Below are 16,592 nucleotides of genomic sequence, written 5' to 3'. Positions count from 1 at the left end.
ATTTAGTAATAATTGTTATTTTTAAACAAGAGCAATAAGATGACTATTTATTAATAATAAATAAGCAAATGATTTTAAATCTAACATGATATTTGTCTTAAATAATCTACTATTAGATTCGTTATCGAATTTATAAATAACAAATATGGTCTATAATTAACAATGTATCAATAAACTTTATTGTGCAGTAATCAGAACACTTGTCAATTTATTTGTCACTCATTAATAGCTGTCTCGCCACATCTTATCATTTAAGGCACGTAGCTTCCTCGATATTCCTATCAGCTATGCACAAACACCTCTGTAATTCCATGGCATCAAAGTCAATTAACATTCCATATAAACACATTGTGAACAAAATTGAGACACAAAAACTCACCTAGACAGCTGAGATTAATTTTCTCATCCACGGAGTCATTATCATTAAAGTATTCCAGCTTTTTTGAATTCATGTTTCCTGCACTTAGTTAAACATTTCACTTAAAGGTCACACACTTGTCTGGCACTTCACTTACACGCACAATTTTATTCGTTATTATTTAGTTTTACTTAATTCAACTTATTTAATCAAAGTTATTACAACGGATTTTAAAATTTTGTTCGTTGAAAGGCCGGCGCGCGCGCTGACGACCTGCACGGTCCGAATCACCGACGCGAATGAGAATGAATGAGTGACGCATGACGCTACGCACACATACACAGATCGCGCTAATCTGATTAGAGTGCCCTTTGCGATTATTGTTCTATTTTCTATAAACGTGCCATTGTGAATGAAAGAATTATTGTTTTCCTGAACAGCCGCAGTTATACCATAAAAACTATTGTTTTAAAATATATAATATTATTAATTCGTAAGCAGACGAAAGTTTGAATGAATAAGTTTAGCAGTATACTATAGGTAGTTAATTACTTACAGTATATTAACGGAATGAATAATACACTTTCTTACTCACTGCTAATATATAAATTTGGTTTCATTTTGTCAAAACGATACTTTTTTATTTTTTAAATATTAACAAAATTTTCTTTACTCATTCCCTGAAACTATTTTTAACAAAAAGCGTGGTCATGTGATATACAAAACAATGTCATTTATTTTTATAATAATTTATTTTTTGGTACTAAGACTTAGCACTTAAGTTTATATTATGTAGATATATCTCTTAGGTGTATATGATAATTAAAACAATTTACAGTTAATTAGATAATAGTTATTCAAAAGCCTGCCTTCAATTAATTAAAATTTAAGACTAATTAATTAATAGGACCTACTAAGTCAGTTAAGAAAGCGAGACAAATTTAAAATTTTAATGTTAATAAAAATAGTAATACTTTGTAATAGTGGAGTTTACATGTACATACTAGGTACAAATTTTAAAATCGTATTTTGATATTACCTGTTAAACATTATTTGTTTTTTACTTTTGTTTTGATAAAAATGACACTGATTGAGCCGATTCATTCAGCCAATTCGTCCAGAATTTAAAATTTAAGAAATTGTAGTTGGTCTCCTTTTAAATCAAGTCTTCCTAAGGTTGTTTGTACATAGGTGTATGTATAGATATTTAATTACAATAATATATCTTGTAACCCAATGATATTTTTACTAGAACATCATTGTTGTAACCGGTATTTATGAAGTTAATCTAGGAAGACTCCACTTACTCGTTATTTTATTCTACCTTTAAACATTAATACCGTAGTACTATTATTTATTGTGTCAATGAAAGGTCAGTGAGCCAGTGTATTATACCACCTTATCTTTTTAGTTCCATTGCCTCAAGGGGCATTAGGGATTTAAAGAATAGTAGTACAGAACTAATGTCTATAAGTGGTCACCACTTATCAAACACTCCGATTGCTTGTCAGACTAACAAATGAAAAAATAACGATGAAAATACCTAACGAGTTACATTTAAGCGTTATTCATATTCAATCTATATGTCAAAACGTGTGAAAGTCCATGTTTAAAATAAAATTAACCGGTATTGTTACTTCTATAAATAGTAACCATGAGTTAAAGCTTGAAAAATCTGTCAATGAATAGTAGTCTTTAAGTTTAAAGCAATAAATACTATAACGTCTACTTTTACGTTCCTGTACGTGAGGGATGGTATTGTGAATTGATCTGCCACGTTCTGAGAACAATGAGGTACAATGGGTCATACAGAGATACATATCAACCGTTATAGCTCTTATACTATTGTAATAAGAACTATTTTTCAAATCTAGCATGTAATAGGGCCCGACCCTTTCGCAAGTAATAATTTGTGCCACACATTTGCACGCAATCATTTTAATGTTCAGCGTTCGTAATTTAAAAATGCTAATTATGTAGGATAAATTATATTATTTCTACAAAATTACTAGTTCAAACTAGATCATATGTTAATATCGACTATATTTGTGTAAGTTATTTTCTATAATTAAGTATACATAATAATAAAATTAATTTAAATATTTAATTGAAATTAAAATTAGCCTTGTACTGAATGGTTAGTTTTCGTGTCGTTGTCGTTTCTTTTAACAAAAGAAAAGAAAAAGAAGTAAAATAAATGACACAAAATCACCGATTAAGAGGGTTCAGCTAAAAAAAAAACAACTAAATATAAAAAAGGTATTATTTTTTAAGCCATTGAATTCCTTAAGGCATGCCGCATTTTATAATCATCACTAATTAAATATTGAAACTTTTGTCACAAGATAATAATATGATATTCATAATTGATTGGATATCACGTCGTTAATACATAATGGACTACCATAAAAATTTAATCGGTCGAAATAACTCCTTGCTACGAGATTGGAGGTCGAATAAAAAAGAAAAGAAATGTGGATAAAGCCGACTCGTTCCCACACGCGTCCCTTGTTTTTATGACCAAGTGCGGCTTTAGAGTATTTCCCAAACCAATTTCGTCTGACGGAACCAACATATAATTTAGCATTTCATCAATCTTCGGTAATTCGTAAACGACAAAATGAAAACCGGAATATGTTAATATTTGTATTTTCATTTGTAAACCTGTCCGGGCATCAAGATGGGTTTTTATGAAGGTTTTGAACATTTATATACCGAAAATCAGAGTGGACACTATTCAGGTGATCGCTGTTAAAATATAACAGTTCTATCAAACATAATGTACGGCAACTTTCGACCGATTTATTTCTCTCAGTATTGATTCTTATCAGAATAAATGACAGAGTAATTACTTTAAAGCATTTTTGAGACTAAAAAGTGCTGTATAAAAAGTTTAAGCGCAAGTCACTTGGCACAGTGACTTGTGCTTGCCTTGTTGTTGCGGATGGAGACATCCTTAGGGTCACATGCTCGTTTTATTATATTTGTTTATCTAATTCAAAATAATATATACAGCTAGAGAAGCTATCGCATATTTGGGTATAAACACTTTAGTTATTTAACAACTGTTCTGTAAATTACTTTTGTAAAATCCACGAAACTATCTCAGAGCTGTTGATCTCTGGACTAAATTAGTTACGCCAATTGTACTTATAAGACTGACCTAAACCCCTTTACCCTAAATAAAATATTGCATACATCAAGGGAATGTTTTTAAGGGTTGGTGAGCTTGATGAGGGACGCGGGATATTGCAGTGTTTGTTTACGTATTTATTCAAAAACGAATTAAACTAATACGTAATATTACATGAGGTCTGATTATTTGTTTACCCATAGGAACGGAATTTAGATTCAATCAGAGGAAATAATTGGTACAGTAGTACACTATTTTTGAAAAAAATCACATTACAAGACAATCGTGACAGTTCTGTGCAAATTTTAATTTCGCGAAGTTTTGTTTACAGTTTGCAAGAAAACTTAGAAGAATAAAAAAAAATATTACCTAATAATTACATAATAACTATAAATGACGGACTTCTGAGATGAAAAAGTAAAAAAAATGTTAATAGAATTTAAAGTTAATAAATATATATATATTGCGGCTTTTTATTAGGATAATCAACATTTTGAAGTACTTTTTCATTCGCTTTATTTATCATCCAATATAAAAACAACAACCGGTATCAAAAACGCCATTTCAAACCAAGATGTTTAAATATATTAACTAATAATATAAATGCGAAAGTACCTTTGTCTGTCTGTCTGTATGTCTGTGACTCTTTCACGGCCAAACCACAGAACTATTAAATATTTTAATTAAATTATTTTAATTTTTTTTTTATAAATGAACTTTAAAAATCATTTCACAACGCAATTTTTACATTCAAATAGATAAAAAAACAACATCAAAATTGTTGTGATAAACTCTGAACACTTGAGCTTCATATTTAAATATACTATTTATTGAATTTTAGCTTTTTGCATGTAGAATCGAGGTTGGAGGTTGTTATCAATGCAGTGGATGGAAGATAAATTATTAACCGCACCCAATCTGACGGTTTCTTTACGGTCAATCTGATTACTCAAACAGTTTAACTTTCACGATTTCTGCTTTATGATTTTGGCACGTAATATTTTACTATACAGACAACCTGCGACTATGCTTACACTGTGTATTAGGTCAATCACTATTTTGATCAAAGTATTTATTCTTAACTATTATATTCATTCAAATGTATATACTTTCGCTGGCGAATTAGGAACTATACCCTCTTCTCTAGAGTAGGTCTAAAAAATGAGCAATATTATTTTAATTCATGTATGCCCAATTTTTTTTTTCAATATTTTTTTTCTTTTAGGAGAACCCATGAGCAAAGTTAGACAATATCTTATTTATTATTGTTCTGGCTGCCCCGACAGGACCTAAGCTGTTCATATATGCGTTCGCATCAACACATTAAAAATAAAAAATACAAGTTAAAATATATTTGTAATGTGGATACATACATATATACCTATAACGATAACGATTATTATAAGATAGTGATTGCTGTTAAATCGCCATTCGTAGAATAGTTTAAATCGATATAATGACTGACTTTTACGTGTTAATAGTTCGTAATATTACGGCTTCGATTTCCAATAATTGCAAAGGTTCATTTAACCTAGTTTACGAAGTGTCGTTAAGATATTTAATTTTTAAAATTTTATAACTTATAATAATCATTTTAAGATCTACAAGGGTCTCGTGAATTGGCAACTTCTTAATATATTTAATTGCTATGCAATAAAAAGTATAGAGCAAATTTATTATTTCAATTGCACATATAAATGTTTATTTTTGCGCTTGGTAGTGACACTTAGTACGGGCTAATTAAAGATAATTTTTAGTTTAAATACTTTCCTTTTTAATTAAAACTGTATATAATGAATGAATATTATAATTCTCGCAACAAGTTCATGTGACTTGACTTTCAGGTAGGCCTCGTGATCGACTGCTGGTCGACTGTCAAAAGAAAGTTGTTTCGAGTAAATTTGCATGGCTTTTTTTTTAAATAACAAAATAAACTAAATTAAAAAAGTTACTTTTAAATAAAATGTTTTTTTTTCATGTGATATTACAATAATTAATGGATAAATATTTAACTTTCTATGTCACCTTTATATTAAAAAAATGTAAAACTTCTAAGTCAGACATAACTCGTCAAGGCATTTAAAGATCAGAACGGTTGTATCTGGACTTGTGCTTTTTTCATCATTGGTATCCAAACATCTCCAAATAAAGGTACCTCTTTAAAATTCTCCCTTCGTCCGATAGGATGTTCCCCGAACATTCTTAGTCGTCCCATTTTTGGAACATTCTCATTGTTTTTTATTCCATTTTTCAGACAGATTTATTCCATTTGTTATTTGATTCTTGTCGATCTATTACTTTTTTTCTACCATACATAACAGCCCGATGATTATAATTTTTACTTTTTGCTTATCTAATTATGAAGTTAAAGAGAAACATATATTATGCTTGCTTGTATTTCCTACACAAAACAATTATGATCTAGAATATAGTGTGGCTTTAATGATTGAGAAGTAAATTATTAACTACAATTAATAAGTACGTTAGCAAAATCGTATCAATACATTAAAGTCCAAATACTCAATAATTACTGAAATTTATTTTAAACTATCAAAAACAAAAAATAATTGTTCACATTTTCATAATTCCACTCTTAATCTTTTTTAACATAAACATACCATTATCTATTGTATCTGATATATATCTATGTTTATGACGTCATACTTAACATTTTTGGAGATCGCGTTCATAGTAGATTAATTGGTGTGATTGTAACACTACCATTACGTGATATGCATTTTAAAACACTAAAGGGTGAACATTATAAATGTCAGACATAAAAGTGGGGCGGATCGTGAGAGGAATTTAAAAAAATATCCATTAAAATAAGATTAATCTGTAATATAAACGAAACTGGAGTCGAGTTTTAAAGGCACACTAAACATTATACCTAACGGCTTTACTTGTTAAGGTCATCTTAAGCAGAACTAAGTTTTATTATATATTTGCTATTCTAGTGGTTAGAGATTTAGAGGTTAAATACCGAGACGGGGTAAAGACATATATCAACCCGGAATTTGGAAGAAGGTAGTGTCGACACTCTTTGTCTTGGACAGTATCTAAAGTCGTTGGCCTTGCGCCTGAATTCTGATGGTGTTGCATTGTTAACACATCGCATTATGAAGTAGGGAACAGAATGTGTGCGCACACATTTGTGCACTATAAAAACTCCTGCGCAGTGTAAGGATATCATCATCATCATTATTATTATAAATTGTAGAAATAACAGTTGTTAGAAACTTCTCTTCAATCATGCTACATCTTGATATGATATTGTTATAAAAACATTATAAACAATATCAATGTTTTCTAACGTCACAGTTAAAACGCGTGTGTTAGCTCGCATTTTGAAAAAAAGCGATCAGAGATGTGGTCGACGCGATCGTTGACTCTGTGAGTCATCGGCGGTGGCAAAAAGTAGCCAGGTGTTCTAAAATGTCGTTATAAAAAATATTTGTATTGTTAAAATGTTTAATAGCCGTTAAATAAAAAAATTTAAATTGTTGTTCTTTAATTTATGCACATATCAATTTTATTAAATTAGAAAATTTCTTCGTTGTTTGGTACAATTAGAAAATTTAAGAAGTTTTACTTAAAATAACAAGAATTGTCAACCGTCACACAGCACAAGCAGTAACCTATCTATACATACAATAAAATTGGAGTGTCTGTTTGTAATATTAAAATAACTGTCTGTTTGTTCCGGATAATCTCTGGAACGGCTGGACCGATTTTGACGGGACTTTTATTGGCTTTTTTTTTACTTTTATGGCAGATAGCTGATGTAATAAGGAGTACTACTTTTATTTTAGGTACTTTTATTTTAGATTTATATGTAAAATAATTATGAAGTTTATGAAAAAAATAGTATTTTTCTAATCAAACAGTGGGAAGTTCGTTTATTTTTGAAAATATATTTAAAAAAATATGACATTCGCAAACATTTTTTTAACCTGACATAGCTCTACCTTACTAAATCGTATGTCGTATAATTTGTATAAAAAGTAACTGTATATAATATTTTTTAAGTTTATAATTAAAGGTAAGCACCATTTTAACCGCCACATTTTTCTGCGCTTCTAATAAGTAAATTGTTTGCTATATACGGACGTAGCAACCTGTTTTCATTGTTATTCTCTCGGGAGAGAAAATACATATTCTGTACAACACTTGATTTGTTTGAATGAAGTTGTCAGTTTTGAGCGTAAGAAAGTGTTTTGTAAAGTAAAAGTTATTTTTTATATATCATATTAATCGAGATAACATATTTCTATGAAATGTCGTGCAATATCAAGTATACATTATCTAATCAAATTCTCCACTTGTCTTTATAATTTCTCTTGCACGGAATGCACGTATCAAGCAATAACCATCCGAAACGGCTTTGACGTAAATTCTGCTACCATATAACGATTACGTTCCTATTCCTATTCTATATATATACAGGGTTATTGGTAATACGATAGTTAAAAAAATAGATTTTAATTGATACTTTTATTTGAATACATTTTTGAAGTTGCATTTTTGGCTTATTTTGAAAAAATCCAAAGCACGTGATAACTCAAAAATTGTTAACTTTTGTGATCACCCCTATCTTATTCTATCTATTTATTCTATCTTATTCTATATTGAATAAAATTTTTTGACTTTGACTTTGACACCTAACCTAACGAGAATACGTCGAATTACCAAAAACCCTGTATATGGCTGGAAAGAATGTTACTTTGTGAGAGACGTCTGACAGAGAAGTATGGAAGAAGTAGACATGCTGCGACGACTTGGGAAAATTGGGATAATTGCAGGAGGATGATGAGGATGATGATGATGATATATATATATCTCGATTATGATACAATTCCGATTACATACTGATGCAACTTCAATCCAAATGCAACTCGATTTTTGAATTAGTAGGATATAAGTCATGAACATTATCGAGAAGTGATGGAAAATGCTTTTAATAGGAATACTATCTCAGTATGTTGATTTAATGAGCTGTTATTTTTGTATAAATTTTTACCTACCTAATTTATAGACTGAATGAATATTAGATTGCTCTTAGTCAAAACTCATATTTTCTTAGAAAAATATTTATTAACCAAAATTGGTCAATAATAGGATATATGTATTGTATATCTTTTAATTAGACTGTGTTATATTAAGGTGATCTTTGAAGAGAGCAATTTAGAGCTTTTAGTCTGCTGCCAATACTAGGTCCAGGCCGCAAGACTCAGCTATTAAACTATTTATAATTAATTAATAAAGAGTACAAAACAAAGTCGACTGGCCGTATGTCTGGGTATCTGGATAATTATTTTAAACTATTTCATGTGAGTACATGTTCTGCGATGGAATAACATGAGATACTTCGATAATATCTCATTAGTCGAGAGCTTAAGAGACAACCGACTCCAAGGTTCTGGTTGCTAAAAAGTTATTGAATTTTTTTTATGGCATTGGTTGGCGGACTAGCATATGGGCCACCTGATGGTAAGTGGTCACCTCTGCCCATAGACAAAGGCGCTATAAGAAATATTAACCATTCCTTACATCGCCTATGCGCCACCAACCTTGGGAACTAAGGTGTGCCTGTGATTACACAAAAAATTTTGCTCTAAAACATTGACAGAGTAACAGTATAGAAGTCGGTAGTGTTTACACTCCCATGGCTCGGAAAGTGGTCCTGCATCTGACCTCTTTCCCTTCGTGGCATATTTGCCTTCCCATCCGATAATGAGAGTGTACTTGTGTGTGTGCACACACACGTGCATACACTATATCCTCTATTAGTCTCCCTTGAGAATAGCAGCCGTGGTCGAAATAGGTCAAGAGGTTATCATCTTCAACATGTTTAGGAAAAAAAAACAGATATAATATACATGCCGAGATGGCTCAGTAGTTAGAACGCGTGCATCTTAGCCGATGATTTCGGGTTTGAACCCAGACAAGCACCACTTAATTTTCGTGTGCTTAATTTATATTTATAAATAATCACGTGCTCGGCGGTGAAGAAAAACATCGTGAGGAAACCTGCATGTGTCTAATTTCAACGAAATTCTGTCCCATGTGTATTCCACTAACCCGCATTGGAGCAGCGTGGGGAATACGCTCCAAATAAGGCTGTTAATGTAATGTAATATATATACATCATTTTACTACCCTACACCTTTTTTTTATTTTCTAATACAATTATGTCAAGAAATTTTAGGCTATTCGTAACGTTAACCACGTTGGATCTTATGATCGGATTATGTAATTTGAAATCCAGATTTAAAATTGAAAACACCTAGTCTTTGTCCATCTCGACTGTTACTTTGATATACCTCATAAAAACAGACCTTGGTTTCCAATAATTTCCTCGTTCCCTTAATTTTAATGCAATGCGTCTATTTCTGTACATTAATTACGGAAGCGCTGTAAAAATGATAAATATTTATTATTTATAGACGCCTTCCTTGCATCGATGCACATCTGGCTTTTAAGCTTGTGTAGAGACTAGTAACTTCCCGTAGCGGCGCTTTAATCTAAACGTGTTTGAACGTGTTGTAACTTGTCGTCTTACGGTATCGTATTCGGATCTTTGTTATTGCTATATATGTCAATTACTGTATACTTTTTAAGAGTGTTTAATATGCATTGGTATTTATAAAATTGATTTGATTCTAACAGTACATTATACGAATTAACAAAAGATATTAATGTTAATTGATATGATATTAACTAGCAGAAATAGTTGCAGCTGCCACCGAACTATATCGCTTCACTCATTATGTGTTGGTGTTTCTTAAGGCATCATATATAAGGTGAAAAACTAAACCATTCTAGCATCAATATTGTACCTGTCTGTACATCTGTCACAGTAAACTATTTCCGAATCTATTGAAAGATAACTGTTGTTTGGTACTCATATATAGCTTAGAGACTCAATCACGACTATAGCGAAAAAAAACGAACTCTAATTTTAAATGTCGATGTACGGCGTAAATGGTATTTCAAAAAAAAATGTTTTATTTTAAATATAATCGTCATTAGTGCAATGGTTGATGGGCCGACTAGCGAATCCTGACCTCTTGAGCTATTGTCGTCCACAATCCTAAAGTTTAAAGTTTAAATGGAGGGGTAAATAGGAATATTAGTAATTTCTTAGTAGTAAGTATAGTTTCGAACAAAAGCTGGAGAAAAATCCTATAGAGAAAAGTACGAAATTCCCAACACGTGAATACGATTCGTAATATATGATCTATATTTGAGTGTACAAAAGGCATGAGGAAGATAAAGTGACACATCAGGCGATCCGGATTCTGTTTTAAAATATCTTCATGCTTTAAACTACTCGACCACGAAGGTCGTCAAACGTTTAAAAGTAAATATCTTTTTTTTACTATCACTGTATCTTATATAAAATGCGTCCTACATTTATTACATAGCACATTGAACTTCTCCTAATGATCTTGTTCTAAGGTAATGTACATTAGCAAAGATAAACAGTCTTTGAATTCAATTGTTCCGTATAATTAAGTTACTGGACTGTTTCGTCTGTTTTCAGTCATAATGGAAGTTAATTTTGGTAAATGCAACACATCTATTATTACCTAATGTTTTATTCTATGTAAATGGAGACTAAATTAAAATATGTTATAATTAAAATTTATATCTGGTAACTTTCGATATTGATTTTCAATAATTTCCAAGTGTTTTCCTACTAAAAAATTAATAATATAATATTTTGTTTACTTTTTAAATAGTTAAACTACTTAAATATTTTTTTAAAGTGGTTTGTAGTTTTTAAGCATTTATCGGTAAGCCAATAAAAAAATCAGGACTTTTCTGCAACATAAGAGGCGTGTTACAAATTTATAATAAAAATAATAATATGTAGAAGCAAAAAAAGGCGGCTAAGTATGAGTCGGATTTGCTTGGAGAGGTTTCCGCAATATTCCGTTTCCCGTGGGAATTTAATGTCTTAGAATTTGCGTTTATATTATGTTCGAGGCTTGATATTCCATACATATTTTTAACATCTAAAATAGTATATATATACTACTGAAGACCCAGCTTCAAGTAAAAAGGAACGCCAAATAATTAACAATATTTAATATAGTTTACAAAAATTATTTTTCTACTTTTTGTTACAATCATCCATTATCTTCCCCTTTTCAACCCAGATTAACAATTCCCATGTCAAATTCAAAAATATTCTTCTTCTACTTTTATTATAAAAATGTCAAACCAAAGAGTATTCATTACATTTATGTAGTTCTTTGATTGAATATAACTCAATAGCTAAAAGCTATGCAACCTTTTATAATTATTTATAAATATTTTATATAAAATAATTTATAGACTTACAAAATATACTTTATATCATTGACTTTTTATTTATATAGTTATATACTTGCGCTTCCCTACTTTGTAAATGTAATCTTACTTCACCATAGTTTGCCTGTGATCGCTATTACTAGTTAAAAAATATTCATATTCATTTTTTTTACATTATATTTCATATTACTTGGTGAAAAGCCTTTTGGGTACCTACCCTTGGATGGATGGATGGTACCTTTTGGGTAGGTACCATCCATTCATACATATTCTACCGCCTAACAGCAATACTTAGTATTTTTGTGTTCCGGTTAAAAGGGTGAGTGAGCCAGTGTAACTACAGGCGCAAGATACATAATATCTTAGCTCCCAAGATTGCTGGCGCATTGTGTTAATGTAGGATTGATTATTATTTCTTACAGCATCATTGTCTATGGGCGGTGGTGATCACTTACCGTCAGATGACCACAGGCACGTCCGCCTACCTATTACATAAATAAAAATCTTGAAGTGTTTTGTATCACCTACATTAAGGCAAAGTTTACTCATTTGTTTTATGAGATAATAGTTCGACGTTCCACAAAAACTATTTATTTAAAACAAACAAACAATTTGAAAAAAGAACCGGCTCATTCCGCAAGAGCAGCAACTAAGAGCTAGTATTATGTGCAAACAATTTTCCATAGCATTTGCATTAACTACAAACAGCTCGTTCTGATCTGTCACCGTGTAATTATTACCCATTCGGTACATTGAACCTTGTCAATTGATTCTGCGTCTATTCACTGCTTGCTTGTTTTAATTGACGACTGGGCGATAAATGCAACTTTATATCAAATATATCTTTACTGCAATATTATCCAGTTTCTTTTTTTTATGTGAGTTATATAGGCCCAGTGGATAAAAAGGGAATTTTAACCGATGATTCAGAGTTCAAATCCGGGGCAAATGCCGCAAAACTTTTAGGTGAAGGACATCATCGTGTGTCCACAAACCTGCATTAGAGCAGCTTGGTCGAATAAGCTCCAAATCTTTTTCTCAAGAGATAGAAGGTTTATACCTAGCTGTAAGACAATTACAAGCTTTTACTTTCATATTATAGCCATGGGTTCCGCACGCATTGAGAATTTAGTTTACGATACAATTAAGCCACATTATCCTCATCTTCAGTCTACTTTATAATATATTGTTAATAATAATAGCGTTGATATATATCAACGCTATTATTAATTATACGTTAACGCTTGGAGCACCATTTGTACAAAAAAAAGGTACTTTGTGTTTAATGTTTCATGTAGTAATTAAAAAAATAATTAATAACATTTTGTTATAAAATAATAATAATAAAAGGCAATTGATCGACAAAACTAAATATGTATGCAACTGGTTAAAATAACTAAATAACTATTTCCACTAATGCGATAATTGCTTAAGAGAGTTGTCGTAGGACATTATATATAATTATCGATAAGGCTTACTGCAAACGTACAAAACGGCACTTTGAGACATTATTGTCGTATTATTTAATCTTTATGAACGGTATTAATATTTAGTCACATTAAAATTGCAATAGGTAGAGCACTAGTTAAGACTTCAAGTTGGAATATAGTAATAAAAAAAATTGACGATAGATTGATGTTGGATTCGTTGTATGGATTGAAACTGCACAAAGTTCTACCTCCAAGTAACAATGCTGATGTTACACAAAATAATACTTCATTATTTTTTTGACACAATTAAGCGGCTTATAAAATGAGTGTAAGTGGATAGATAAATTTCATAATTTATAACAAAAATAAAACGATAAAACTTTTTAGTTAATAATATGTTTTTTACAACACACCCATACATGCACAAGTCGCGTTATACTAATAATCTCTTATAAGATTTAATGATATTGCGTAATACAATTACAATGTCTGCATCCACCCTTTGATAGAAAGTTGTTACGTTTAGTAAAATACATGTACCGTGCGAACGTTATTATTTATAGCAAAAGCAATGTGTGGAAAGTCTACGAAAGCGGCTACCAGCGGTTAATAGCGGGCAGATTCTTGTCTGAGATATAACAGACTCGGTCTTGTCAAACAAAGTCATTATGCTAAGCTGAGTTTGTGTTTGTTTTAAAACTATAGATCATATTCCAGAATTGCTTATTATCAAATCTCAATTCGATAAACCAATAATTACATATGTAGTGGTTGGCGCAGTGCTTTATTTTATAAACGATTTCAATTACTTCATTACTACAATACAAAACTTTACTTGGTGGTAAGGCTTTGTGCAAGCCCGTCTGGGTAGGTACCACCCAATCATCAGATATTCTGCTGCCAAACAGCAGTACTAGTGTAACTACAGGCACAAGGGACGTAACATCTTAGTTCCCAAGGTTGGTGGCGCATTGGTGATGTAAGGAATGGTTAATATCTCTTACAAAGCCATTGTCTATGGGCGGTGGTGACCACTTACCATCAGGTGGCACATTTGCTCGTCCGCCTACCGATATCATAGAAAATAACAAAACAAAACAAGAAAGAGAACAAATAAATTGTTCATTTCCTTTTGATATATGCAAAATCTACTTATCTGATATAGAACTTTCCAATCATGATAAAACACTTTCTCTAGTCGCAGGGTCTTACAAGCCCATCTGCTTAAGTACAGACTATTTGTTAGTTATTTTAACGCTAAACCATCAATAGTTTGTAGTGCTATGTTTCATCCGAGATTAGATTGACGGCCGATGCTTTGACTATAAAAGGAATTGTTAATATGAACTTATGAATATTATCAGGTGGCCTATAATTTGCCCTTCTGCTTTTGGATTTTAAATAAAAAATACTATCTACATAGATAATTGTGTAAATGGGTTGCAAGAGCAATTCAACTCCTTAACTCAACTATACGTATTGTGTGGTGTGTTTTCCTAGTTTTTCTATGTTTTTAATAACTAAGACAAATCTCTATCGGGTAAGTAATTAATCTGAAAAAGATTGTGGTTGTACGATTTTGTGCAAGCTCGCCTGGGTAGGTACAATCCACTCGTATCATGTTCTGCCGATAAACAAAAATATTTTGTATTATTGTCTTCTGGTTTGGAGAATAAGTATAACTATAGGCACTGGATCAATGCCTATAGGCAATGATGAATACTTACCAAGGGGTGGTCTATTTGCCCGTTCGCCTATCTTTATTATTAAAAAAAAAGAAGAAATAAAACTATCGTCACTAGATATGCTTATTAGGAATAAGTCAATATTGAAAATATTTGTGCATGTCTTTATCAAAATTTAAGTTTTACAGTGAAATTTAATGATATATTTTAACAATAATTATCGTGCTATATATGTATTGTATATCTTGATTCTATATAAATTTCATTTATTTAGTCTATTATTCTAGTCTTAGATTCCAAAAGGAACATTTGATTGTGTATTGATGTTATAGATACTCGTATGCATAGGGAGTGAGGCGCTTATGGAATAGAATGGATAAGTAACTGTTTTTTTTTTATTTTACAAAGACAATAGTAAAAAGATATAAAGTCTATAATTCGGGGATAGAGAAATAATTTAAAAATTACAACATGATTAAAATAATCGGTTTATTTTTAACTTTCACCAATACCAATATAATTACGAGACCTGTTAAAGATTTCATAACATTATTTCGTCTTGTATAAGATCGTAATTTTTTGCCACTATCAAAAAACGACCAATACGAACTTCTCTATACACATATAAAAAAAATATGTAATCGTTGTCTGTATTCAGAGACAGTATTATTATTAAAAAGTTTCCAAACAAAAAAACTAAGATTACAGGTAAAGTAGGAAATTTGTTAGGGAGTTATACTTGGTGATAGGGTATTGCGCAATCGCCAATCAGCAATACTTAGTACGGTTGTGTTCCAGCTTTAAGGGTGAGTGAGTCAGTGTAACTACAGGCACAATTGTCATGGCATATTAGTTTCCGACCGATGTAAGGGATAGTTGATATTGCTAACAGTACCAATATATATGGGCGTTGCCATAAGTCTGCCAGCTCGCCATCTATTTTTAAAAAAGAAGAGGTTATTTAGAATAATTACGTCTAAAGTAAATTCTTTCATAATATAAGCATTATATTAATTTTATGTGTTAAAGTTCTGATATAATTGAAGATTTGTCGATAAGTGACCTGTGAAATTAAAACTTTGGTTAGCTTTTGGGGCAATAAACGACTCTTTACAAGTTTTCAGGATAAACATAGAATTGTCAAAACATTATTGAAAAACCATAGGTTCAGGCAAAGTGAAACATTGTGAGGATACCTGCACTTGTGTGACGTAATTTCGGCTAAATGTTTATTTATCAACCATCCTGCAATTGAGCAGCGATGCCTTGATTAAAAGAACAAGAAAGCGGTTTAATTAGCCTTACCAGACCAGACCAGCTGTGGAATATATATTGTGACAATACTTATAATGATTATCATTAAGAATTAAATTGTTTTGTAAAGCCATATAATCAGGATTTATCGAATTAATAATTATCTTCTAAGACCTGAAATATGCATAATTAAATTTAATATTTTCTAATATACTAACATTTAATTTAAGCGAGACATAACCGTAGGCGGCGTTCATATTATAATTGGTTGGGCTAACTTCTTGCCTTTTACTTTTAAATGATACGGTCGTAATAATATTATTAATTACCAATTAACGACTACTTACAATATAGTGTGTAATTTACAAAATGTTCGTCGATTTAATTATAACTACTGAATTAATTAATGATGT

General features: G+C 31.0%; 1 protein-coding gene across 4 annotated transcripts in view; it reads right to left on the bottom strand.

Annotated features, from left to right (window-relative positions):
• Window positions 1-16,592, bottom strand: part of LOC125067109 (protein TANC2) — a 204,708-nt gene that overhangs the window by 128,843 nt on the left and 59,273 nt on the right. The window contains exon 1 of one of the 4 annotated variants that reach the window (XM_047675492.1): window positions 380-639. The exons of 2 other annotated variants lie outside the window; for them this stretch is intronic. In XM_047675492.1, the coding sequence (XP_047531448.1) occupies window positions 380-452 (73 nt within the window). In that variant the 5' untranslated portion in view covers window positions 453-639. Of the gene's footprint in view, window positions 1-379; window positions 640-16,592 lie in introns of those variants that run through there. One more of the 4 variants, XM_047675493.1, reaches the window with a different exon arrangement.

The sequence above is a fragment of the Vanessa atalanta genome, chromosome 10 (genome assembly GCF_905147765.1).
Source record: "Vanessa atalanta chromosome 10, ilVanAtal1.2, whole genome shotgun sequence".
In the NCBI taxonomy this organism is placed as follows: Eukaryota; Metazoa; Arthropoda; class Insecta; order Lepidoptera; family Nymphalidae; genus Vanessa; species Vanessa atalanta.
This window is presented reverse-complemented; position numbering and strand designations above follow the sequence as displayed.